Genomic DNA, 25,253 nt, shown 5'->3' on the forward strand with positions numbered 1-25,253 from the left:
TATGATCACTGTGAAAATAAGAGTGATGAAACATTTCAGCACAACGACATGAGGTTTAATGACATATTTCATATTATTTTATGTTGGCTTATTTATAATTACAGCCTACATTTCCTTCAATAACAGGCGAAGACGGTGATTTATTTAGCTCAACACTCAAAAGCATGAAACATCGCTACATTTATTGAAATATGATTATATATGCGGTGCTTTCTCTTTAATTGCATATAATTACATCTCATCTCTTGTTGACGCAGCAACACAATTACACAACAGTTAAAACAAAAATTAAAAATGTTACGGCACACATCTGTTCCGGTTTACAGAAATCTGGGATGTGAGTTACAAAAATCATATTCAACGTTACAATAGTTTTTATCAGGTGACACATTATCTTATCATTAAGTTTCACCCATTTTACTTACAGACTTAAAGTTTACCATTACATGGAAATAAACAAAGAATATGGATCTCTTCAACAATATCCATAATTAAAGAAATTCAAGTCAATGGTATGAGCTGTTTTATACATGTAGTGTAGTGCAAATCAGGTCATTTTATGCTGTTATTACCTCACTAATATAAATTATTTATTTATTAATCCAAGTCCTTATTTTACATATATAAACGTTTTAACTAGCAATATTAAAACTTGAAAGTTACCGTAACAAATATCCTGCTCTCCATCGACCTGTCTCAGTGTTCAGGTTACATTATTGACTGAATCATCAATGCTGGGTATCTTCAGGTTTGACCTTTAGCAACAATTTCTCTGGTTTCTTCTTTGGTCTGACTACTGTAAGCTTTAAAAAGTTAAATCATATTTGTGATATTACGTATTTGTTTTATAGCTTTACTAATTAAATCCCGAAACATTTTCAATCTAACTTTAATACTTCTCCAAACAACCAGACCAAAACATAAACAAACGTTTTTTAGAGCTCCTCAGCCATGAAGGGCCTGAAATACACTTGTTCCTTTTTCCACATGATTTAATTAAATAAATGTACTGTTTTTTTTCTAGAACTCTTTATATTTGCACTGTATTTGAAAAAGGAACCATACTTAACTCACTGTGTTGTTAATTTACCAGGATAATTTGTTGATAATGTGTTTTTCTACATTCCAAATTTATTGATTATTAGTCTTTGTCTGTTTTATGGGGAGATGGGCTACAGATATTAAGTGGTTTCATTAGCTAAAATATATAATTTTTGTGTAAGCACTATTACTGTCACACTTTTTCATCCTCCATAAGGACAAACAATGATTCCGCCTAGAAGTGTTGGGGGCAGTATGTCAATTTCTGCTCATGCATCCCGAAAAACTTTGGGCTGGCCCTGAAAAGCCCCCTCAGACTGCACATAAATCCTGGAACTCTTTGATAAAACCTAAAATTCTAATGATAATAATGATATTTTGGCCAGTGTGGCTGGTAATATAACCTTTGTACAGAGGCTCCAGCAACAAGAAGCTTTCCCTGTCCCATTACTATGCGAGTGCCTCCCTGTATCCACTGAGCTACACAGGGCACAGAGCCAGTAACTCTAGCCTTTTTAATTCCACGCTCTACCCACTGAGCTTGTGTCCACAGCAGCAGCACAGGGGGCGAGACTCAGGCGACCTGCCACACTGACCACAGCGTGCCCAGTGTGATGCTGTAGGCCACCATGGCCACCAAGTAAACTCTGAAGAGCAGCACATCCAGCACATAGCCGACCTGCAGCCACTCCTTGGCCACTTCCTGGCCCCTGTCCCTCTTCTCCAGGAAGTGGCGTATGGCCGTCACTTCCTGCAGGATGTTGTCCATGACGGGCGGGGTGGGGTCCCTGGAGGGTGGCAGGCCCAGTCCGAGCAGCCCGCCTTCTCTGTCGTGCTGGCTGAGCCGGCGGCCGATCTCACAGGTGTGGTGCAGGGTGCACTGGGCTGCAGGATGGGACAAAGACAGGCATCTTTTTAGGGTGTAGTTTTTCATAGAAGTAGGTCTAAAGCAAAGAGAAGTCTTACAATTCCAGCAGCTGATTTTTTTTTACTGAAACATATTCAACTGTAAAAGAGAAAAATTATGAAATGTAATTAAATTAAATGCTGTCACATTTAATTTGGATTTTAAAACCCTGAATACACCTCTTCCTTAATGGCACAAGACTGGAAACCACTGTTGTACCTTACCGGTCCCATAGTTTGTAGTTCCGTTGTCCTTGTAGTGCTCGAGGTCGGAGGCCTCCGAGGCCAGTCTGGAGCAGAGGCGGTGCTTCTTGTGGATGCAGAAGAGGACCGGAGCTCTTTCCAGCACCAAATACTTCAACCAGTGGGGCACAGGGGTCTGCAGGTCCTGCTTGTGCACCAGACGGACGATCAGCACGGTTTCTGTCAGGCTGATCACCAGGAGGGCCATGCACACCACAAAGTACACACCTAAAAAACAGGTAAGGTGAGACAAAGTATTTGTTGATGATCACCTTGTGGATAAATTCTTTAAAAGCAGACAGCAGTAGGAAAATACTCTGGGGGCATCATGCCTCAATGATAAACAGTGTGTCTCGTATCGATGGTAGTTTGCAGCAGTGTCTCTAAATTTTTTTCCCCCATCAAGGAGCCCGAAACTGACACAAATTAAACCATGGACCCCCACCTGATAAGACTGTGTCTCAGTGTCTCTAATCTGATAAAAGTTTTTGGATGGATATGGATGGAATAACAGAGAAATAAATAATTCTCAAGTGAGTCCTCACCAATACTTTTCATTTAATTGATTTTAACTGTTCCTTGGCTATCATAATTATATTGTCAAATTCAGATTATATTGATTATATTGTTTTTGTTGTCCACAAGATGAAATAAAAAGATTCCTGTTTGGGAAAAAAAGAACCAAACCAATTAAAATATGTCTTTTTTTTTTTTAAAGTAATGTATAATATTTGTTTTTGTTTCTAAAATAAAATCTATTGTGATCAATGAAATGTCATAAATTCCTGACATATCAAAAATGATACAAATAAAATAATTATGCTGTTATGAAGCCAAATTTAAAGTATTCAGAGTCATATTTCCTCACCAGAGCTTTGGAGCTTTTACTGGCACACTGTTGTCTCCCAAATCACTTTTTTGTTTCAATTTGTTTCAACTCCTCCTTGAAAATTATTCATATTAACTTCAAATTGCATCAGTTTAATCTCAAGACCCCCATGATGCTATTTTGCAAAGCTTTTATGGTCTTGCAGAATGGCTTGTCTGTGGCGTTGAATTTCGCCATGAAACAGGAAGTTGTAGCAGCTTGAATGTAAATGGTCAGATCTTCTTCTAACTTCTTATGTTTGATAAGAATACCAGTCATATTCAATCATAGTCAGAGCCCCACCTGCTGGCGACAGGAAATCACCCAGAACCCCTTAAAATCTGGTCAGAAAAGCCTGAAGACCTTGAGGATGATATATTGTGAGCTTTCGTTTAATGGCGTGTCCGTGGCATGGCGTCAAAGTTCGATGTGTTGTCATGAAACAGGAATTTGTTCTAACTTGAGTATAAATGGTCAAATTGGCCCAAAATCTTTTTGATATGCGCCCTGGGTTGAAGTATATGCGCCAAAAGGAAACAGGAGATTCAGGCTGAACTGAACTGAATTCTCTCCCTTGATGTACTGCTCCTAGTCCATGACCAGATCAATCATAATTTACATGAAACTTACATCACATAAAGTGAAGCCTAGTATACCCAAAGCAACAACACCACGGCTACTGCTGTCCCTGATCCGTGCCTGGTGTGAGCACCCAGTCAACGCTGCTTGCAGCTTTAATCTAACCCTTGGGAAGCAGCACTACTTCTGAGGCCCACTATTTGGCACTCTTGGGCTCACTGCTTGAGAATGGCGGCCTTACACGATGTAGTGTTAACTAATTAACTTGTCAAGGATGCTTCCTTGCCTTCTACTTCCTGGTATGGTCCCCAGTCCTCCAGAATCCTATAATCAGCGCTTGAGTTTGAGTGCACTCTCAGAACTTGTTATATCCTCACCAGTGTGTCTCTACATGCTTGACTTGCAGACTAATTGCCTCTCAATTTTGTTTTGAGCTTTCCTGATATCACAGTTTAGAAGTAAAATGAGATCATTTTGCCTGAATGATTTTGTTGAAGAAATCCAGTCTTAAATGCAAACTGTTTATAAGCAATAATGGATCCCAGTCACCTATCAGCGGGGTTCCTATAGCGGTGGCAGGCAGAGTGTCAGATACAATGATGAGGAAGACAGAGTAGCCCAGCAGCAAAGTGATCTTGAAGGAAACCCTCTCCCCGCTGTCTGGTGGCAGATAGAAACCCACGACGTCCATCACCATCAGGAAGATACTGGGCAGCAGCAGGTTCACAGTGTAAAACAACGGCCGCCGACGGATCACTACCTGGAAAAATGAGGTTGTAAAGCAAGTGAAAAGAGGCAGGGTGTGGTTAGCTTAGCTTAGCATAAAGACTTGAAACAGGGGAAACAGCTAGCCTTGCATACAGGTAGTTCATTAACTTACTGTAGCACATCGACATTGAAATGTCAACAGCAGTGTTGATAAATGTTCACTATCCCTGAGAAATAAACAAACAAACAAAAATAAATAAATAAATAACTCTCCTTGGAACTGTCTCAGGCTATCCCATGGGTTGCAGACATGATTGCAACTGTTATTTTCATCATCGATTAATCTGTTGATTATTTTCTCAATTAATCAATTAGTTGTTTGGTCCACGAAATGTCAGACAATGGTGAAAAATGTTGATCATTGTTTCCCAAAATGTCAGTTTACTATCATAGAGGACTGAGGCAAAAAAAAAGAAAATATTTACATTTGAGAGGCTGAAATTATAGAACTTTGTTTCATAAAAAGTTACTCAAAATGATAATCAGAATAGTTGGCAACAAATTTCAGTTCGTTGCAGCTGTAGCAAGCATGGGTTTTCATTACCAGTTTTTATAGTAAAAGATATAGCCTTAATTGGATTTAAAAAAAAAAAAATTCTGGTAAGAGGAAAAAATATGTATTTTTGGTTTTGTGGTGAACTGTCCCTTTAAACCCCTCAGCCAGCAGGTGCACCACATCATTTTCTAAAATTAGTCAGAATATCCATGAAAATTTAAACAAACTATTTGTAACCCTGTGTCAAATGTATGAATTTAGGAAAAAAGTATGTTAAAAAAAAAGGAAAACAACAACAAACAGCTGAAAAAAGTATTAAAAGTGAGAGCAATTTCTAAATAAAGTGAGTTTAGCCCTATATAGGCTACTTGACATAGATAAATAAGGAATTCAAATAGTTAATAATTTAGTTCTTCTTTATCATATTAGTTAAATATCCGAGGTTAGCTGAAATAAAAACACGGAATAGGCCTTTAGTTTAAAATCTGTTCGTTGGTCAGTGACTCCTGTTGTGATTGGCAGAGAAACTAAGATAGCGGGCAGACACGTAGTTAAAGAGTGAACAAGAAATAAAGAAGTGAGAGGATTAGAAATTGGAGGATGTTCGATTATATAGAGGGAAAATAGTACCAGCAGGTTAAGACACCAGCATGCACGTTTCTCTACTTAATTTCAGTCGATTAGGCTGAACGCTAATGTTTGTGTCGAATTCTGTGAGTTACTGAAATCGTGTAAGCTAGCTGTTAGCCGCTAAGCTAGCAGGAGTGACGATGCTAACAGCGCAGTTTAGCTTAATCGACCGGCCTTAGTTTATGTAACTGTAAGGTTAAGTTAGCTTGTGTGACAAGGACATAACTGAACAGTCAGTGTGAGCTCGGACTGATGCTGTATTCACGGCCTGTCACTGGGAAAGCCGTGGGAGTCCGCTGATGAAGAGACATCTTGGACCGTTAAGATCTTACAAGGTCATTGGCGACTTAACAGATGGGAGATGCTAGCTGCCTCTACCAACTGCTACTCTCCTTTTCTTCTCTACAGGACTGAAAGTTAACCGTAAGTTGAACTTTATTTATTTTTATTTGCCTTTACTGTTTGTTGCTGTACACATAATCAGATAACTTAAAATACAGAGAAACAGGCGTGTTCTTGTTTGTTTTGTTGTACTTTGTTCATTGGCTAAGTTTATTAACATTTATAGTATGATTTTATGATTTAAATGAGTCTATGTAATTTTAATGGGATCTTGCTTTGGTATTTTAATTTGTGGTTAAAGTTAAGTTATTTATTTTATGCAAAATATTATTTTCTTGTATAGCTGCACCTGACTATTATTTTAGTTGATTAATCTAGCAGCTCTTTTTTGATTTATCTAATTTATCTAACAACTAATTCATTGATTATTCCAAAGGTGATTTTCTTGATCAATATAGCAACAAACTTACCCAAACTAAATATCTAAAACTTTTCATTTATATTTCAACATTTTATTCACTCAACAGTGGCACATAAAGCACATTGGAATAATAGTAACAGTGGCATATTTTGAAATTAGTGTGATTTTCATGTCTCTGCTGTGTTATGATAATAATATTAATAGTAAAAAACGATATCAGATGCTTGATCAGAAAAGTTCTGGATCTCAAATTCAAATGCTTGCTGTGACACATCAGTTTACCACTGTATGCCAACCATTTCCCTGAACTAGAGAAGCAGTATTTTACTCAAGTACTTGACTTAAAAGTTGAAATGGTCATGGCATGGATTTATCTCATCAGTGATTTAATATGCAGTGAAGAATCTCACTGGCTTTTTGCATCAGTTTGGGGCAAGGAAAACAGTGAACCAGTTTTCAGTTCATTTCAACTTACAGACTGAAACAACAGTTGTTTTCTCTGTGGAACTTTTGACCGGGCGCAGCACTCAGCTCTTAATTGCATGTTATGCAAATGGTCGCGTTTCTGTAATTGTCAACATGTATTTCGTGGATTAATTACCCCAGCCATATTTGATTATCACACTGAACTGCCAGTGGGCCACAATTACAATCACAATCTTAAATGTAAATACTTACATGGAACTTCATCTCAGCATAGTGGTCATCGTTGTCCAAACTGAAGATATTGTAGTTGGACAGTATATGGAGCAGCTCCCACTCCCCTTGGTTCATGAAGACACTCTTGTCCTCCCTGAGCTCCTCAGGGCTTCGCATCAGGGTGATGTTGATGTCATCAACTACAGATCGAACACAATGTTGAGAGCAGCGTGAAACAGCCATGGCAACGAGTTACCTCTCACCCACCGTTCTACTCTCTGAACACACATCACAGCAGGAGGAGAGTTCATGGATGCACAGAACAGAGCAGTTGTCCTACTAAAGTCTTGATGAGAGGAGTTGAAGAGAGAGTTGACTGGTGTTGTTTTTTTTTTTTTCATAATGCCGGTTCTTTTCATAATTGTCCGATGATTAAGTCAAAAGTAGGATAATAGCAGATGAGTCCTTGAGTGAGCTGCAGAGGGATGTTAGTAATGTGAAATACCTGTAAGTACTCAAAATATGTGCCCAGTTATAATGGAAAATTCACAGAGAATTGATGGTTGAAAAGGTCTGAACTCTGAACTATTCTGGTAAAAGATTGCAGTTGTAATGCAAGTGTACAATTGTTGTTGACAATTGAAGTCTGACATTTTCATATGCCTCCATGGGTAAAATTAATGTGGAGTTGGAGTTGCAAATTTATAGTTGTATCAGTATAGTAAATAAAATAATCATACTGTTCTCCTTGAATCTCTTTTAAAAAAAAAAGGTTTGGATAAAGGTAATCCCTTAATTTATTGCATTGTACAGCAGTGTCAGAAATGTAGCTTGTGATCATTTTTATCTATTTGGAGACCTTATTAGTAGAAACCTCAACCTGTTTACCTGTTAAGGAAACCACACGTCTAAATAGAGGGAAAAAATGTGTATCCTTTGTGGCTTTGAGGACTCTTAGCCTCTCTACATGAGGCATGTGCTATGTGAACTGCGCTACCAGGGCAACCCGAGGGATATATTTTTAAACCAAATCTTGGGAAACAGTTCAGCAAAATCGTAAATGTGTATGAAGTAAGTGAGAACGTCTTACTGATATGTAGCCAGCTCTGAAAGGTGAGACTGCATTTCTGGACATCAAATGGGAAGTTGTAGATGTTGAGCGTGCAGGCTGTGACCACCTGGATGGGTTTATAGTTGCGCACCAGTCCCTCATGTGTCACATAGACATAAGGTATGTCTGGAGACTTCCCAACATCTACACTGCAGGTTGGAAACAAAATAAATGTTTTCAGAGCAAAACCAGGCTGGAAAACAGCCCTGCTGGAATAATACAAGTAGAAGAAATAATGACATGAACAGCAGCAGTTCTTACAACTCATTGATGACGATGTCGGGCACCCACACGTTAGCAGTAGGTATAGAAACTTGTTTGACTTCATCAAAATCTTCTGGGTTCCAGACCAGGAATTCATCCGTCCACGACTACAATATCAGACAACGGAAAAAGACAAATGAGTAAAACGCCATATAAATATAAGAAATAGATCTATTTTTGTTGCACGCTTGTAATAGATATAGTGTAAATGTAGAGAGACAAAGTGAAACTAGTTTTAAGAAAAAATTAAATACACAGTACCTCACAGCTGTAAAATTGTAATCACAAATTTTCCTCAGTATGACAAATTGGTTCAATGAATCAAATATTTAATACTGTAATACTGCATTAAACTAAAATAGTTATGTTCTAAATGTAGTATCCATAGAGTAACTTAGAGTTACTTAGAGTTGGTCTTCCTCTTACCTGTCTGTACCACACATATGTTGTCAATACCTGGTTCTTCTCATCCTGTAGTGAAATACAAGATGACATTAGAGTTTTCATAGAAAAACATTTTTACATTTGTTATATTGTTTTATATCAGTTAATTGTATATTATTTAGGGCTGCACAGTTCATCAAAATATTATCAAAATTACAATATGGCCAAGTGTAATAGAGGCTCAATGTATCAACGTTTGTGTGTTTGCGTATCACTAAAATTAATGTGTTTAATCAATTTACCACAGGGGCCGGGGAGCATTAGCATAGGAGGACTGCTAAATTGGCAGTTAATTTTTGTCACAGCAACTGTAGCAGGTTAATCCATCCATGTTACTGTATTAATATGGTTAATTTAAATTATTACAAATCATCTACAACCCTGTTAAGCTTTAATGACGTTTGCACGTTTGTGTGTGTAATGCAGATAATTATGCAGAATACACATGACTAAGACAGTAATTGAAGAAGCCATTAAACAAACAGTCGGTGCTACAGTAACCTGCTAATAGTGAACTGCTTTGCAGTGTTATTTATGGGATTCTGGATGTGTAGACTTCTCCATTTGTGTGTCATAACTCACCACATTGAGGATGGAGTAAACCATGAGGTCTATGGCCACTATAGTGGACGTCCTCCAGTCCTTCACTGGTCTCACTCCCTTTTTATAACCTGCACTCAGAAAATCAGATAGACGCACCAGTGTGGCGTTGGCAAATCTTCCTGTGCTGCTGCCCAGTTTCTTCACTGAAAACAGAGAAAATATTCACTTGTTCAAGTGCACTGACATAAAGAAATTAAAAAATACAGTATTAATTTCTTATACAGACAGCAGGAGATGTACTTTTTTTTCTAAAGTCAGTCAAAAGTTTTTTGGCCACTATTCATATTTCAGTAGGCCTAACATGCAAATTTAATACAGTTTAATAGAGTACTTTTTTTCTAAGTGTAATCTTCATTTAAATATTCTATTTTAACAAGATTTGACTGATTGAAATGCACAAATGAAAAATATGTGTTTAAAGCAATTGTAAAAGAAAAAAAAAATCACATTTGAAATAAGCTGAAGCTGAAGTTAAAAGAAAATGAAAAGCATAAAAAAATCATTAAACAAAATAATCCACTTTGAAATTGATAAATACAAATATTTTGCTATATATTTACTCGCAGTACCAAGCTTTTTTAGGCTATGTTACTTTAGTAATGATATCTCTTTTCTATATCTATTTCTCAAATTGACTAAAACAAGTCTATCTAGTAAACCTTAAATCACAAAAGAGTTTGCCTGAATAATACTTGAGCGTTTATGTGTAAGAATAAATTGCTGCTAGCAGGTAAGAGTGAAGTGAATTTGTCATATTTTTGGTAGGTTAACAGTCAAATATTTGAAAGCATATAATTGAGTCTAAAACAGAAACTGCTGTACCTGTGCAGGCTCTTGAATATGCTCCTTGAATAAGAAGGAAAATGAGTGTTGTCCAGGCTGATGAGAGTCTCATGGTGTCGGTTCACCTGAGTTTTCTCCTCACGCTGTGGAAGTCTGACTGCCGCTCTGATGAAAGGCCTCGGGATGCCTGACACCCAAATCCTCTATGTCCCTCCGCTATATCCATCACTTCACTCTCATCTGCTATCAAAACCTTGTTAGTGTCACTCAGCTCGTGAGGGTGTATCCATCTGCTCTGATGCCACTCCTCCTTGTTCAATAAAGCCGCAGCTCTCAGAGATAAATGGACCTGAAAGACTGCAGAAATAAAAGCTAGCGACCGGATCGTCTGTCATGTCTGAGTAATCGTTTAATTAAGTAATACGCCAACACCAAGCCAGTATGTTAAGAGTGATTTCGAACAATTAAGAAGCAAGTTAGGCAAGAGTGTTAACTCACATACTGACAGCAAAGTTTCAGCGTTTAATGTCCTTTATCACATAGAACCTTCAGCAGCCATAGTTGCCCATTTTTACTTGGCTGTTGTGTAGGGCTGCACAATTATGGCTAAAATGATCATCACAATTATGTTGATCAACATTTAGATCAGGATTATTTATCACGATTATTCATTGATTTTAGGGACAAATATTTTTATTTGTATTCTGTTGCGTTTAAACAAACAGCATTATTTTCACTTCCACATTGTGCTTCGTTCCTGTACAAATGTGCATCAAAATAAGTTTCTCATTCGCAGTGCATCTCCTAAAACTGTAGCTAAACTTTTTACTAAAATGAAATCAAGAGCTCTGCTTTCACTTTCATATTGTGCTACATTCATGCAGTGATGGGCTGCAAATCTTTGCTGAAACAATACTGAAAGCCAATAAACAATACCTTGTTTGATATGAAAAGGGAAAAAAGGTTATCAACACATACAAATTCTTCCTTTTTTTGATCAACAACCTGCACACAGTGCTGCTACAGAAAAATATCACAGAACACTGTCTGGTTTTGCTGCTGCAAGCCAAATTTCACACACGACAGTAAAAAGACTGAACTGAACTTAAGTCTTGAATGAGCACTTAGATCATTTTTTTTGATAGCTTAGGTACTTTTAATACTAAGGAATGTTAGTATTGTAATGTTTGTAAACACTTGGCATTGAAAAAGTATTTATACTTAAATACTTTTGACAACCTTGGAGTTGACACTGGATAAGGATGGGCTGTAGTGAGGTACCATACACGTTATTCTTCTTGGGCTTCACACATTTATTGTTGTGCAGTTCGTGGTGTTTTTCAGGTGGATGAAGTTAGATGTGTTGCTTTGCAGCGCAAATCCAAGTCTGATGCTCCCTTTCTTTCTTCACCTTCTGCTCCAGACATTTGATTTCTGCTTCGCCTGTCTGCTTTATATTACTCTTCTACTCTGGACTTTTTTGCAGGCTGCCACTGCAGGGTGGCTGTCTGTTAGCTTAGGAAGCACTTGATTTGATTTGCACTGGAGCAAAGCATGTATTTTAAACGTCAATATTAAAGTAGATCAGTGGTAGCCAAATTCAATAATCAAAATGAAAGAAGTCCCAGTATTTTTGTCTACTTGTGGAGTCCAGCATGGGGTTGGAGAAAAATTTCACAGATGAAACAGCGGTGGTTATTAGCCATTGATATCATATAAACTGTCTGTTTTTAAAGACGAATTTAAAAATGTAAATGACAGCTGTTTGGGCATAAAACCAACAATCTGTTGGTCTTTACAAATAGATAGACTAGATAGGCTAACAATGACATAGTGCATACTCTTAATAATAAATATATACAAAAAAATTGTCTAGAAATATGTTGAGACCTTAACATTCCAGCCATATGTGACAGTTTATCTTGACAGTGTATTTCTAAAGCCCACAGCCTCCATTCTTCTGGGAAGGCTTTAGAGAAGATTTTAGAACCTGGCTGCAGGGATTTGCTTCCAGTCAGCCACTAAAGGTTGGCCACTGATAAGGTGATAAGACCTGATTTGCAGTTGGCTTTCCAGTTCGTCCCAAAGCTGTTTGTTGGGGCTGAGGTCAGGGCTGCCTGCTGGCCAGTCATGTTCTTCCACAACAACAAAACACATTCAGTAAAAAACTCACATCTGTAAATTTGTGAAAGGGAAAATTTCACTTTTTTGTTGATGATTAGTGTAGTCAATTGAAGCAATTGATTCCTTAGTGCTGCTATATTGACAAGAGAATGCTGAGCTCTCCTGCTGCAAAATCTGTCTGTGACTGCATTTACTATCAATATTGACTAAAGTATAAGCTAAAAGATAAAGTTTTCTGTTATTGCCTGAGAAAATGCTCTTACTTCTTAAGCTGGACATGTGTGTCCACATACTGTGGTAGCACAGTGTCATTCTCAATGTACTCCCAAGTATAGCCATGCTATAGTTATCAAGAAATTGAATGTAAATGGGCGTTGCATTTACATTCTCAAATTGATCATGTGCTATCTAATTTCCAAAAGAAAATGCAAAGTGGGTTTTTGCATTTAAATTTAAATTAGCCTATGTCTTGATAAGTCAAGTTCATATCAAATGACAATGGAATAGAAATGACAGTTTACATTTTCATTTGAGAAATGGCAGGAGAGTTGTTTTACGAGCTTTGTTGAAGAGACCCATCTAAAGAGGGTGAGATATATCATCTGACTGGCTGAAACGCACCAATCTGATTATATGGCATTAGTGAATTTGAGCTTTGGGCTCAAAAATAATTTGGTATTCTCTCCAGTTTGAGTCTAAATTAAAGCTGTGAAGACAGAACAGGAACACTGCAGCCTCTGAGGGCTCATAGCTGTCTTCAAAATGTATACATAGTTATTTGATAGTGGACTGATTTCTCATGACTCTGTATACTTCTTAAAAAACAGGCAGGTTTATACTGCTTTTGGTTTGACTAGGAGGCTTTTATTTTCACGTATGTCATGTATTATCTTCACAGAGCAGCTTAGAGTCTTTTATTTCAAAAGAGCAGACGCAATCATCTTGAGATGGCATTCACATTCACAACAAAGTGAAAACACAAAGCTTGAAGGGAATATACAGCTATTAGTTACCTCATGCAGAGACAGTATCAAAGCACTGACTAAACATTTATCCTCAGCTCTGTTGTTGTAACACCATGTAACCAGATCCACTGGAAGAACAGGATTGCTGATACTGTGAAAATTGCATTAATATGGATCTTTCCACCAGCAAGTTTTCTATGACGCACTCTTGATATTCTTATTATGACTATTAGGAAGCCAACAGGGAATAGAGACACAGCAGCCGAGCTCTGAGTGGGTTTTATTGATCTATTTTGTGGCGGTGGGATGGAGATTAAAGTATGAATACAGTATTATAACATCACACTGGCACTGAGGATTTTCTCCAGAGAGCTGCTTTATTATAGAGCGTCTCTGAGTAAATCTTCACTGTCGGGAAAACATTACAGACCTGATATAATAATGTCGCTGTCAAACTATGATGTTGTTATACAGTGGTGGAGCAATATCTGGAGGTTCTTCAAACAGAACATTTAAAGGATAGTTCTAGTTTCAGACAGCTTCAATTTTTATTTGAATTGGCCATAATGAACTCACCAAATGTAATAGTGGACATCTGGGAACATGACATGGTCAAGTTGTTTGCCCCGTTTGACGACTTCTTACCAAACTAACAGAAGCCAAATGAATGATTTTGACAGTTTGGGTCAGTCGTGTACTGATCTGAACATCCTCTATCGAACGGTTTGGGATGAATATATGTACTGTTCCACCCTTATAGAGTACAGCATAAAATACAGAAACATACATGATCTTAGCGAGATAAAGCTGATGCTTCAGTGACATGAGGAAGAAATTAGGGTAGTGGAGGGGTTGCACAGCTGTCAGAATTGGCACGGCTAATGAGCAGAGTTAGTTTATTTTAAAAGAAAAATGCCTAAAACACCTGTGTAAATATGATTGGATGATGCTGGTCACATGATAGCAAAGTTATAGTACATCAGTAAGCCAATGCCCATCAGCTGATGTGAGTGCGACTTCAGAGCTCTACCCGAATTAGGTTATGCTGGATAAACTCAGCTGTTTACAATGTGTCGGATGCTTTGATTGCTTGTTGAACAATGTTGCCATGTTCCCAGATCTCAGCAGTTCCACTGATGAGAGCAAAGTTATTGAAAAACAAGGGACAAAACTTCATAAATAAGGAGCAAGCTATAATATCCTTGCTTTAACAAATGCTTCATCCTTGAAGCCATTGGCTAACAACAGTGGTATACAATGTAAAGTGTATCATCTATTCTATTAAATTTTGGTTAGAACTTTTGTGGATACAAATATGACCCCTTTTCGAAGTACACAGTATACAGTGTACATACATAGATTTTCAATAGTTTGTTTGGTCTACAATATACACTTTGCCTTCTTCTCTTTGCATTGTAACATATCAACTAAGGACCAGAATTTATTGGCATCTAGTGGCATCTAGTTGCAGAATGCAAAGGCCTCGTCTCACTCTCCCCTTGCAAGCAATTAGAGAACCTATGATGGCTGCAAAACCTACGCAAAAGGCGAAAGGGCAGTGTTTTGCCTGTTATCAGCTACAGTAGAAATGGACAGGTGCAACATGGCGGGTCTGAGGAAAAGGACCTGGGGTGTCTGTAGATATAAAGAGCTTATTCTAAGGTAATGAAACCACAACTGTTTTTATTTTCAGAAGATGTTAAACTAATGAAAATATACATGTGAATATTATATTGCATTTCTTCCCTATTCTGCCAAGACATTATTGTAAATTTTACACATTGGACCTTTGAGCACTTTATCCTGGTTAACTAAAAATATGGTCAACACCATAAATAAGAATTGCTTTCGATTACAGTATTAAAAAAAATAATAATAATTTTGTCTCTGATTGTGTGGTTAGGCAAAGCTCCAGCTGGCCCAGAGCAGCAGCAGAGTACTGGCATACAAGACCAGGACAAACAGGTAAAAGCGGAACAGGAAGCAGTCGAGCTTAGAGCAGAGGGCCAGCCATTCAGCCTGAGCCGAAGACTCTGTGTCCTCCTGCGATAAGGCGATGCGGAGGGAGGCCAGCTCCTGGAGAAGCCACTCAAGCCCAGACGGAGCATCCTGGATCTCATTCAGGGACAGCAGATCCTCCTCTAGCGAGGGCTCAAGCTCATAATCTGTGAGGAGATCAAGGAATCAAGTTTAAAATGTGGACAGTCATCATGGATTTATGCAGTTTCTCTAAATAAATATGACAGTGATTGACATTTCTGACACCAGTATTGTGACATTTTCTAAAAGGCTCAGTTTCCAAACATTGTGGCACAGACTGTTTCATTTCAACTGGCCATTGAACAGCTCTTCTCCTCTAATCATTAATAGAAAAGTTTCAGATTGGATTTTACAGATATAAAAAAAATGCCACCACTGTCTTAATTCTCTTGCTTTTGTTAAAACAAACGTGTCCACGAGATGTATAAGATTACAATCATCTTTCATCCTCCATTTTTTTATAAAGTGAAGCACAAAACTGTTGTTCCGCAGATCAAACAATTCAAGACTGTGGCTGCATTAAACAGAATAAATGAAAATTAAAAAAAATAAATAAAAAACCTTCCTGTAGCTAACAACACCAGAACATTGGTAGAATTTTTGAACTTTTAGAGTTTAAACTTTCCTGCACAGACAAAAAATGTCTGCTTCCATTTAATGAAGTGTTCTTTCACCCTTGACTCCAGTGAGAGTCTGTTTTTTGCAAACAGACTTTTAATTTGGTGAGGCATGAAACTGTGTGTGTCACCTGTCAGCAGGACTTTTGGAAAATCTCAGCCTTTGAGCTCGTAGCTTACCTCCGGGTGGGTTGATATAGTCGAGGGTTTTGATGGAGGTTAAAGCACTCTCAGTGAGGTCGTGACCAGCTGAGCCATACTTGTCCAGCAGGCAGGCAGACACTGACATCTGCCTGACCTCCTTCTCGCTGTGGTGGAGCAGCTTCACTACCAGTATAGACTTGATCAGGCTGAGCATCAGCAGGGCCATGCACACCACGAAGAACACACCTGGATAGAGATGCACAAAAACAGAAAAGCTGTCAACACTGGTTGCTTCCACAGTAGCTAAATTATGGCAATAATCAGTAAGGTGTTACTGATAACATGAGTTGCTCATAGTACTTGTAGTCTTATATGCAGTAATAGTCTTTGCAATGCGATTAGTGGATGATTTGTACACCACAGTATCTCTGCAGTACTGCAGCACTTCCTCACTTCATTGTTATGCTGTTTTTTTTCACACATTTTCCCTTTATCAAAAACATTGCAGGGCTCTGCAATTTACAGTAGAAATTTCACTTTGTCACTTTGCAATTTCAATAATCTTTAGATTAATTTTGCAGCCCTTTGGTTCGCCATAGTTTTACCTTTATGCAGATGTTTTCCTATAGAGGAGATAAGTTGAGGTCATAATTGTTCATTTTTCGTATTTGTTACTTATGTTTAAAGTGAAATATAAAAAATAAGCATACAAAAAAGGTTGCCTCCCAGGGAAAGATTGGTAGCATTGCTTGGAGCACAACAAATATTTTGTCTCAGAGGGACAGTTCACCCTTAAAATACATATTTTTCCAGATTTGTTTTGGTGTAAGTTGCAGAGTGTTGGAGATATTGGCTGTAGAGATGTCTGCCTTCTCTCCAGTATAATGAAACTATATGGAACTCAGCTTGTGGTGCTCAAAGCACAGAAAAATTACAGTTGGAAAAAAACAAAGGACAAAAAACAACTCGAGCAGTGTCTCTCTCTAAAAATCATGACCTGTTTACTTGAGATAATACACAGATGTTGTTGTGAGCGGCCTTTGTGGTGATTTCTGGAGGGAGATGTCGAGACATTGCTTTTGAATTTTTCAAATGTATATGTATGTACCATCTAGTTTCATTACAGTTGAGACAAGGCAGACGTCTCTATGGCCGACATCTTGAAACCAAAACAATCTAGATGGATAAATGGCACTAAATGCCAGAGGAAAAATACGTAGTTCAGAAACAGCTAAAACTCAGGTCAAATGAGGAAAGGCTCTCAGATAAAAGTATGTTTTAAGAGAGGACTGAAAGGACCTCACTGATTCTGCCAACCTCGGGTTTTGATTTCCTCGGGCAGATTGTTCCAGAGCTTTGGGGCCATGACTGCAAATGCTCCATCCCCTGAGAAGGAGCCTCTCTCCAAAACCTGGATCAGGGCTCTTTACCTTTGTCAGTGTTCCAGACTTTAAGAAGTTATTTTTTCTCCAAAGTTATTTAGAGCGTTCTGGTAAACATGAGCATGCTCTGCAAAGTTTATTTGTCATCCTAAATGATTTCTGGGGAGTTCGTGTTTTTCAGATGGTGTATTTTGAAATTTGTTATGCGAGATTAATGGCTTTTCTGCTTGTAATAACATAATAAACAACAGAAAAGAAGTTTCCCAAACAGACAAAATCAAGGTGACAGGAAAAAAACAACAAACTGACGATGGACAAAGTTGGGTCTGAAACAAATCAAAATGTTTAGATGGTAAAAACAGTGAATATAGTGATAATATCAACAACACAAAAAAAACTCATAACACATCCCACCTATGAGTGGAGTTCTGACGGCAGTGGAGGGCAGCTCATCCGTCATGTTGACTCTGAAGACAGTGTAGCCCAGCAGTATGCTGATCTTGAAGGCAATGCGTGTGCCGCTGTTCAGAGGCAGGTAGAAGCTGATCACATCTACCAGCATGAGGAAGATGCTGGGGATGAGCAGACCCACCACGTACAGCAGGGGGCGCCGGCGGATCAACACCTGAATGAAAGATGAGGACAGACAGCTGAGATCTAATCTGGACACTTAACAGAAATAATCATCGTTCATATTCATTTATTCAACCACACGGCCTGGAACATGCTCCCCATATTTCTTCTTTTATTTGTCCAGGTGTTTACATTTCATAGTAAGAAAAGCACAGATGTAAATAGGTGCTGGTTACTACATACAGTTCTGGTATTTTGCATACTGTCTTACAGTCGCTGCTTAAATTTGAGTAGAACAGAGCCATTATTAATGTTATTAAAAACACCTGCTTTTTATTAGGAGTAAAAATGAAAATGAAAAAGAACTATTGAGGTCAGTGGAGGTTAGTTCGTTGTGCTCACAAAAAAAGTGTACAAAATTTTAAAGCAGACTTTAAGAGATTCATTGCATTATGAATCCAAATTGTGAAGGGCATAAAGTTGATCATACTGATTTCAAAGTTAAGGGTTCATTAGTTTTAATAGAAATTGAACCAAACATCATCAAAACATGAAATACAGTAAATATATGTAATCAATTATTAAAATATTCAGTATACTATATGTCATATAATCGTCTAGACAAACTGACTGAACCACACAACCTACTATTGAGAAAGCCTGTATTCCCTGGCCTGAATTTGCGTCGTTACAAAGATCAAACTCTATTAAGTCAACCATGAGGGCAACTATACAGTTATTTGTGTCATAGCTGTCATTTCATAACCTTTGCTTCAAACAGATCTTAATCAAGTTATTTCAAAATCGACATTTTGTCAGAAAGGCCTTTTCCATCAGAAACTCTTTTCATATGACATAGTTTTACCTTTAGCAACAAACAAACTGCCACAGTGTAAAAATATCCCAGTGAGCCATGAAATGCTCCATTACCAAAGAGCCTTCGCTCTTTGAGCTGAATAAATAGCAGCCCTCCCTGCTCTCCACCTGCAATGGGCTATGGGGCCATTTTCCTCACCACTAACAAGAAGTCCATTGATCAGGCAGCCACTGAGACAGTCTCATTATGGTTGCTCACCCTCCCCTGTCTATCAGCCTCCCTCTCTATCTGTCTCTTTGCTTGCCAGAAACAGCCTCAGTCTCATCATTTGGCATTAGCTCACTAGCCCGATCCATGAAGGTCGCGGCCAATTGCTTTACACTTTACAATTCCACCTCACAGCGTGGGGTGGAGGGGGGACTAACCCGCAGAGGGCTGCAGTTTAAAGCTCGCCATCGATAAGCAATCACAGCCGTCACAGCACAGTCACTGGCTCACTTTTTACAGAGCTGTTTCACAGCCACAGACACATTTAAATTTCCTTCTGTTACAACTGAACCTGTTTTTACCGTCTTACTTTAACATTCACATTTGAATTATTCCCTCTGTGATAAATATGACAAATGTACATGGTTGAGGGACATACGTTGAACTGGATGTTGGCGTAGTCGGTGTTGTCTTGGTGGATCTGCCAGTAGCGGGAGGGGATGGACAACAGTTCCCATTCTCCGTCATTCATGAACTCCCTCTTATCATTAGCAATGGCCTCAGCGCTCCTCCACAGAGCCAGGTCTATTTCCTTCACTGCAGAGAGAGAGATAACGAAGGATAAAAAGAGACAGTAGGGGAAAACAACAATAAAGGGAAGCAGTAAAAAATCACGATTGCACTTTTGCCTCACAGGAAGAGAAGCTGAGTGTTTATATAGATTTCCACCGGCTTCTTAAGTTTTCATTTTTACTGTCCAAAGATAAACATAGTGAAATGGAGACTGTGTATTTATTTTCTGCAGTTGTACCTACCAGACAGCAACCACCACAGCTGACTGGTGAGGTAGTGATGATTTGGAACAAAATAATCTCAACTCAAGGTTCACTTACTATCTTTTAAGCTTTCAACCACATCTTACAGATACAGATATTGTATAATTTTAAATGGTATTGACAAAGTATTGAAGGATTGATACTTGTGACTAAATTTGTTCACATGGTGGTTGTATATGTGTGAAGATTTGTTGCTTACCTTTGACTTATTTGATAATTTTAGTTTTTCACTCTTGGCCAGGAAAAAAAACAATAATTTGATGAAGTCACCTTGGGCTTTAGAAAATTGTGATGGCATTTTTTTTTTTTACATTTTATGGGCAAAGTGATTAGTCAGTTAATCATGCAATTAACTAGCAGATAATCGATAATGAAAATTTGCGGCCCTAATGTTAACCTGTCTCTGCTGAACAACGGTCTCTGTGTCGGATGTGAGTTGCCTCCTCGATTTTCCTCCTGCTGTCTGTTAACTCCTGGTCAATGACTTTTGACCCCTTCCCAGTCGATGCTGGTTCTGATCTGAACACCAGACCTGAGGTTCAGTCATTCAGTCTCCCAAAATATGTTTTTATGTTTGTCGTAGGTTTATTAATTCTCTGTCCAGCTATTCCTTTCTTTGTTGCGCACACGTGTACATTTAGATTAGAGAAAGAACAATATTTGGCTCATATAACGACAGTTTCCAATTGGAAAAGGCTGTCTGATGGCAAGATGAAGTTTTGAAAATATTCTGAAATATATAGTACACTTAAACTTTTGTCAAGCTTTTGTTAAACTTTTGTCAAGTTTGCAAAAAGGGAACATCCCTTTTTTCAAACTGTGTGAAGTATATTAAGGGATCTACTCTTTACTCAAGGATACTTTTAAGCTTGTAATCTACTCTTTGTTTCACTACATTTACCATTTATACCTTCGTTACAACTACTCCGTAGGTCAAAATGTAAGTCAGTTAGCCAATGTCAGCTGTTAATATTTCATCTGAAACGTTAATTTACAAAGTTATTGACATTTATTTATCTTTTATCTCGTCGTCTGTTGGGATTTTAAATTGATGGGCTTTTCAGTATTGTAACCTGAAATAATGCCACCTTCACCATCAATGTTACTTTCATAATTGCAGTACACCCATTTTAATGGAAGTAATTGTAATTTTACTTGAGTATAGATTTTCGGTTCTCTATCCACCACTGCTTATTAGTAACACAGGTGTGAAAATTGCAAATTATTGTTTATGATATTATTATTATGAAAATCCAAAAGTCTTCAGCTTGAATTTACTATGCTTACATCACATCAGATGCAGGAAACAGACCTGAGTGCAGCCAGCTGCGGAAGGTGAGGCTGCAGTTCTGCTTGTCAAATGGAAAGGCGTACAACTCCAGGCTGCAGGCCACCACCACCTGCATGGGCCGGTAGTTCTTCACCGAGCCAGACGAGTTGACGTACACATACGGGATCGGAGGGGACTTCCCCTCGTCCACGCTGGGAACACATGTGAAGGACAGGGGAGGAAAGGTGAGACCAGACAGGGTCACATTTATGCCAGTATGACCTCCTCCTGTTTTATAAATCATTTACATTACTGCTGAACATTTTCACCATCGAGGAGGTTATGTTTTTGGTTCAGTTTGGTTTGTTTGTTTGTCAGCAGGATCATGGAAAAACTGCTGGCCTGGAAGGGTGTAGCATGGGCCAAGGAAGAACCCATTAAATTTTGGAGCAGATCCGAATCACACAAAAACAGGTGCCTCAAACATCAAGGCAGAAACTAATACAGCAGGTATGTACAAAATAAGCAATGTCTAAATTATCCTTATTGTTTTACCCAAGTTGATATAACCAATAATAGGCTATTTAATTATATAGTTATTAGTGCACTCCACAATGCTTTTGATTTTTCAGTATATTTTTCAAATCCCACCAGCAGATCTTGGGTTCCGGGCCCTTATTGTATTATATGTTATTTACTGTATTAAATTGCAGAGACTTGATTCATTGTGAACAGTTGAAAAATAATGTCCAGTTAAAAAATGTCCCACTGGGACAAAGGTTGGCGTTTTGTGTTGGACAGTCAGTGTATAGCAGATGCTGCTTTTGTGCACTTTTGGCTACTTTTATGGACAGATCTTAACTGCCACCAATGAAGACATTTTTAAATTATTCTCATAGTTTCTTTAAAGGGAAAATTTGGCACTTATCATGTGGTTAGTATAGAATAATTTATAATTGACCATCAACGTTGACTTAACATTCACATTAAACGAACCAAATTTTCAGGTATTGTAGGATTCAGTGGCTTTGGCTCAGACTGGACTGTGCTGTGGTCTCTGCAAGTTGATTTTCATAGTATACTGAAATCAGCGTAGGTCATTTGCCACCTGAAAGTTAAGGAAAATACATTCCAAAATCTTAATCTTAATACTAAAGGAAAATACAGTGGACTGAGCACTAGACTAAAATGTTTTGAAGGGGTCTCTCCAGTAATTCCTTACAATTCACTGATGATAACATCAGGTATCCAGATGGCGTCAGATGACAGTGAGATCTCATTGATACCGTCAAACTCCTCTGGGTCCCAAACCAGGAACTCATCTGTCCAGAGCTGAAAACAAAGGAGGAAGGTTGTGATAAAATTGTATAATGTATGCATTTAAATGGAAAATCTAAACATTTACAAAAGCATTTAAGCAAAAAAATTAAACTGAACTGCTTGTGTGAAGGTGAAGTGAGAGTTACTTTTAATTCACAAGACTTGCAGCAGATCGTGAGGAAACTTTAAATTTAATATCCTTTGTTTTGCATAAGGTGTTAAAAGCTGACAGTGTGAATTACACGAGAAGTCAGTCACTGAGGAGGAAGATAATTGGAGTTGTTTTAATTATAAAGATATGGATTTTATGTAGAGAAAAGTACTTGTTTTCCTAAAGCTTAATATGACTGAGTGAAATGAGAGACCACCTACCTGTCTGTACCAAATACTTGTAGTTATGCTCTGGGTGTTTCCATCCTGCAAAAAAAGAGAATGCTTTAATTATAGGTGTTAATAATAATTATCTTTTACATTAGCTGACTTTATTTGACAGGAAGTTGTTAGGAACTTGCCTTGATGAAGTCTTAGTGCCAACTTTCAACAAAACAAAACCATATTATAAATTAAGATATCAAAATGCACAAAAGCAGAATGAACATTTGAATCTCAGGGGACACTAACAGGGCTTTAGACTTTTTGTCTTTTCATTAAGTGTTCAAACATAAATTTCATATGTCTGGCCCCGTGTTTGAGTAAGGAAATTGGAAATTGCTTTTGCTTTTACCTACCACATCAAGGACAGACTGTAGTATGACGTCTATGTAGACGGTGGTTGTACTGGTCCAGTTGTGAACAGGTCGAACTCCACAGTCGTATTTCCTGAGGAGGGTCCTGGTCAGCTGGTTCAGGGCTGACCTCTTTGGCTTCTCTGGCACACATTCAGCCAGATGAGCTAAAAGGAAAAGTTTGATCACCAACTGGAAAATGTGGGCCCCAGACCCTCAGGGAGCCCAGGGGTTCCAGGTTCATTGTATGGCAATTAGTTTGTGGTAATTTGAATAACTGCAAATTTGTGTCTGCATGAATGTTGTCATTCTCACTGAAACACTGACATAGTTTGAGATGTCTTTGTTTGCCTTGATATTAATCAAGCCGACATTGTCCTTGTTATTATAACTTGACAATTAACCAAAACAAAAATGTCTTTGCTATGACAACTTGACATTGACCAAGATAACATACAGTAACCTGTAAGTGTCTTTGTCATGATAACTTGACACGATCAAACTTAAAAAACTGTTTAGCTTTGTGTTTCAACATTACATTAAACTGGCATGTGTGGTTGATTTTGACACTGGCTGTCATGACTCCTTTATAAATGTGTCATGAATATTTTACTTTAAGTAAAGTGGCACATTTTGGACTCGTCATTAAGTTCTATTAAATACTTTTGTAACGCTGTCATGAAAAATTCCTTGACCCCAAGTAAAGAGGTACCATCCTTAACAATGACATTATAGGCTTGATTAATGTCAAGATGTCAGAAGGAAGACATCCTAAACAATGTCCACTTTGCATTAAAAGTTAAATAAATAACCAAATGACACTCAATGAAAATAATTATAAACGTTCATTCATTCATTAAGAGTCCTTCATGCTTCGTGCCATGTGCACGATACCTGATGGATATGGTGCAATATACAAAATTCATGTATATTAGTGCATTTGATATTACAGCAAAACAGTGCACTAAAATGTGTTTCTGAAAAAAACATTTAAGCGAGAAATAGGCAATGTAGAAAGATAATCTTGATCCATATTTGATCAACACTGCCTAGTTTGACATTTAAATTTGTTTTGTGAGCAGTGTGTGTTTAGATACCTGACCTCTGACCTCTAGTGGCAGCAACTGTTGCACAAGTCAGAAATATTGTGCGAGGGAGGTGAGGGTGCAGCAGGGGCCCCTCAGCCAGTTAGTACGGCCCTGCTAAACGGTTGCGGGATGTACGAAGTTGCTCAGTACAATGAAATACAGTGCACATACTGATGTAAATGCTGTCTATTGAAGCATTTATCACATTTTTACACTGATAGACCTCAAGGAGTCAGGATTGTGTGAAGCAAAACACACTTTATATGACTTTATAAAACTTTTTATAAAATAATATGAATGTATTAGCTCACATTGGTGGTTGTGATGCTTAATGACAATTGTCAGTGACCAGGAAGGCACAATAATTCTAATTTTCCTTAGCAATTATCAATTATCATTATATGACAGTACGTTTTTTTTTTAAAAAAGGACCATTACACTGAAACTGAAACTGTAGGAGAGTGGTCACTGATATAATGTAAGGAAAATAAACAATATGCAAGAACTGTTACACTCACAAAAGCTGATGATGTTTGGAAACATCTTTTCATATGTATTTTTTAGTATTTAAAAGAAAAGTGAAGAAAAATCTAAAACTCCACAGTATCTCAATTTAAATTAAAAACAATTCACAAAGCAGAATACTTTGGAATAAAACCCCTGCAGGCAGTTTTAAGTCACAAATAAATTATTCATGCTATTTAGGAAATGCAAGTGTCTATTTATCTCTATAGCCAAAAGGAGCAGCTTACCTGAGAGCAACAGCGCCAGCCAAATGAGAGACATCAAGCTAAAAATCAACCTTCCAAATTACAGGTGTTATTGAGGTGTCACATCGAAATTACTGCTCTGTTAACACAAAAATATCCACGGTTTCATCACATAAGTTCAAGAGTGGTGGTACTTGGTGTAGAGGAAGAACAATGAACAGGGTAGTGGAGACATTTTGGTTGCACTGATATTGATTTTCCACTCCCCGGGTAATGTGATACATATAATAATGAAGC

General features: G+C 37.9%; 2 protein-coding genes and 1 long non-coding RNA gene across 3 annotated transcripts; 1 reads left to right on the forward strand and 2 right to left on the reverse strand.

Annotated features, from left to right (window-relative positions):
- Positions 1–646: 646 nt before the first annotated feature.
- On the reverse strand, positions 647–10,363 carry htr3a (5-hydroxytryptamine (serotonin) receptor 3A). Its single transcript, XM_084730008.1, has 9 exons — positions 10,178–10,363; positions 9,335–9,498; positions 8,735–8,779; positions 8,306–8,415; positions 8,024–8,193; positions 6,973–7,133; positions 4,187–4,397; positions 2,173–2,418; positions 647–1,926 (listed from the first exon to the last, which is right to left on the reverse strand). The coding sequence occupies exons 1-9, from the start codon at positions 10,248–10,250 to the stop codon at positions 1,616–1,618; spliced, it is 1,491 nt and encodes a 496-aa protein (XP_084586134.1). The 5' UTR covers positions 10,251–10,363; the 3' UTR covers positions 647–1,615.
- On the forward strand, positions 5,631–15,487 carry LOC146319403 (uncharacterized). Its single transcript, XR_014771546.1, has 2 exons — positions 5,631–5,954; positions 15,131–15,487. It is a non-coding gene; the product is annotated as an uncharacterized LOC146319403 (long non-coding RNA).
- On the reverse strand, positions 15,127–25,032 carry htr3b (5-hydroxytryptamine (serotonin) receptor 3B). Its single transcript, XM_084730386.1, has 9 exons — positions 24,999–25,032; positions 23,162–23,325; positions 22,806–22,850; positions 22,336–22,445; positions 21,156–21,325; positions 19,447–19,604; positions 17,825–18,035; positions 16,065–16,274; positions 15,127–15,392 (listed from the first exon to the last, which is right to left on the reverse strand). Exons 1-9 carry the CDS (start codon positions 25,030–25,032, stop codon positions 15,127–15,129), a joined length of 1,368 nt encoding a protein of 455 aa, XP_084586512.1.
- Between the last annotated feature and the right edge of the window lie 221 nt (positions 25,033–25,253).

This window comes from Lutjanus erythropterus, chromosome 11 (genome assembly GCF_056507025.1).
Source record: "Lutjanus erythropterus isolate fLutEry1 chromosome 11, fLutEry1.hap2, whole genome shotgun sequence".
NCBI classification, from domain to species: Eukaryota; Metazoa; Chordata; class Actinopteri; order Lutjaniformes; family Lutjanidae; genus Lutjanus; species Lutjanus erythropterus.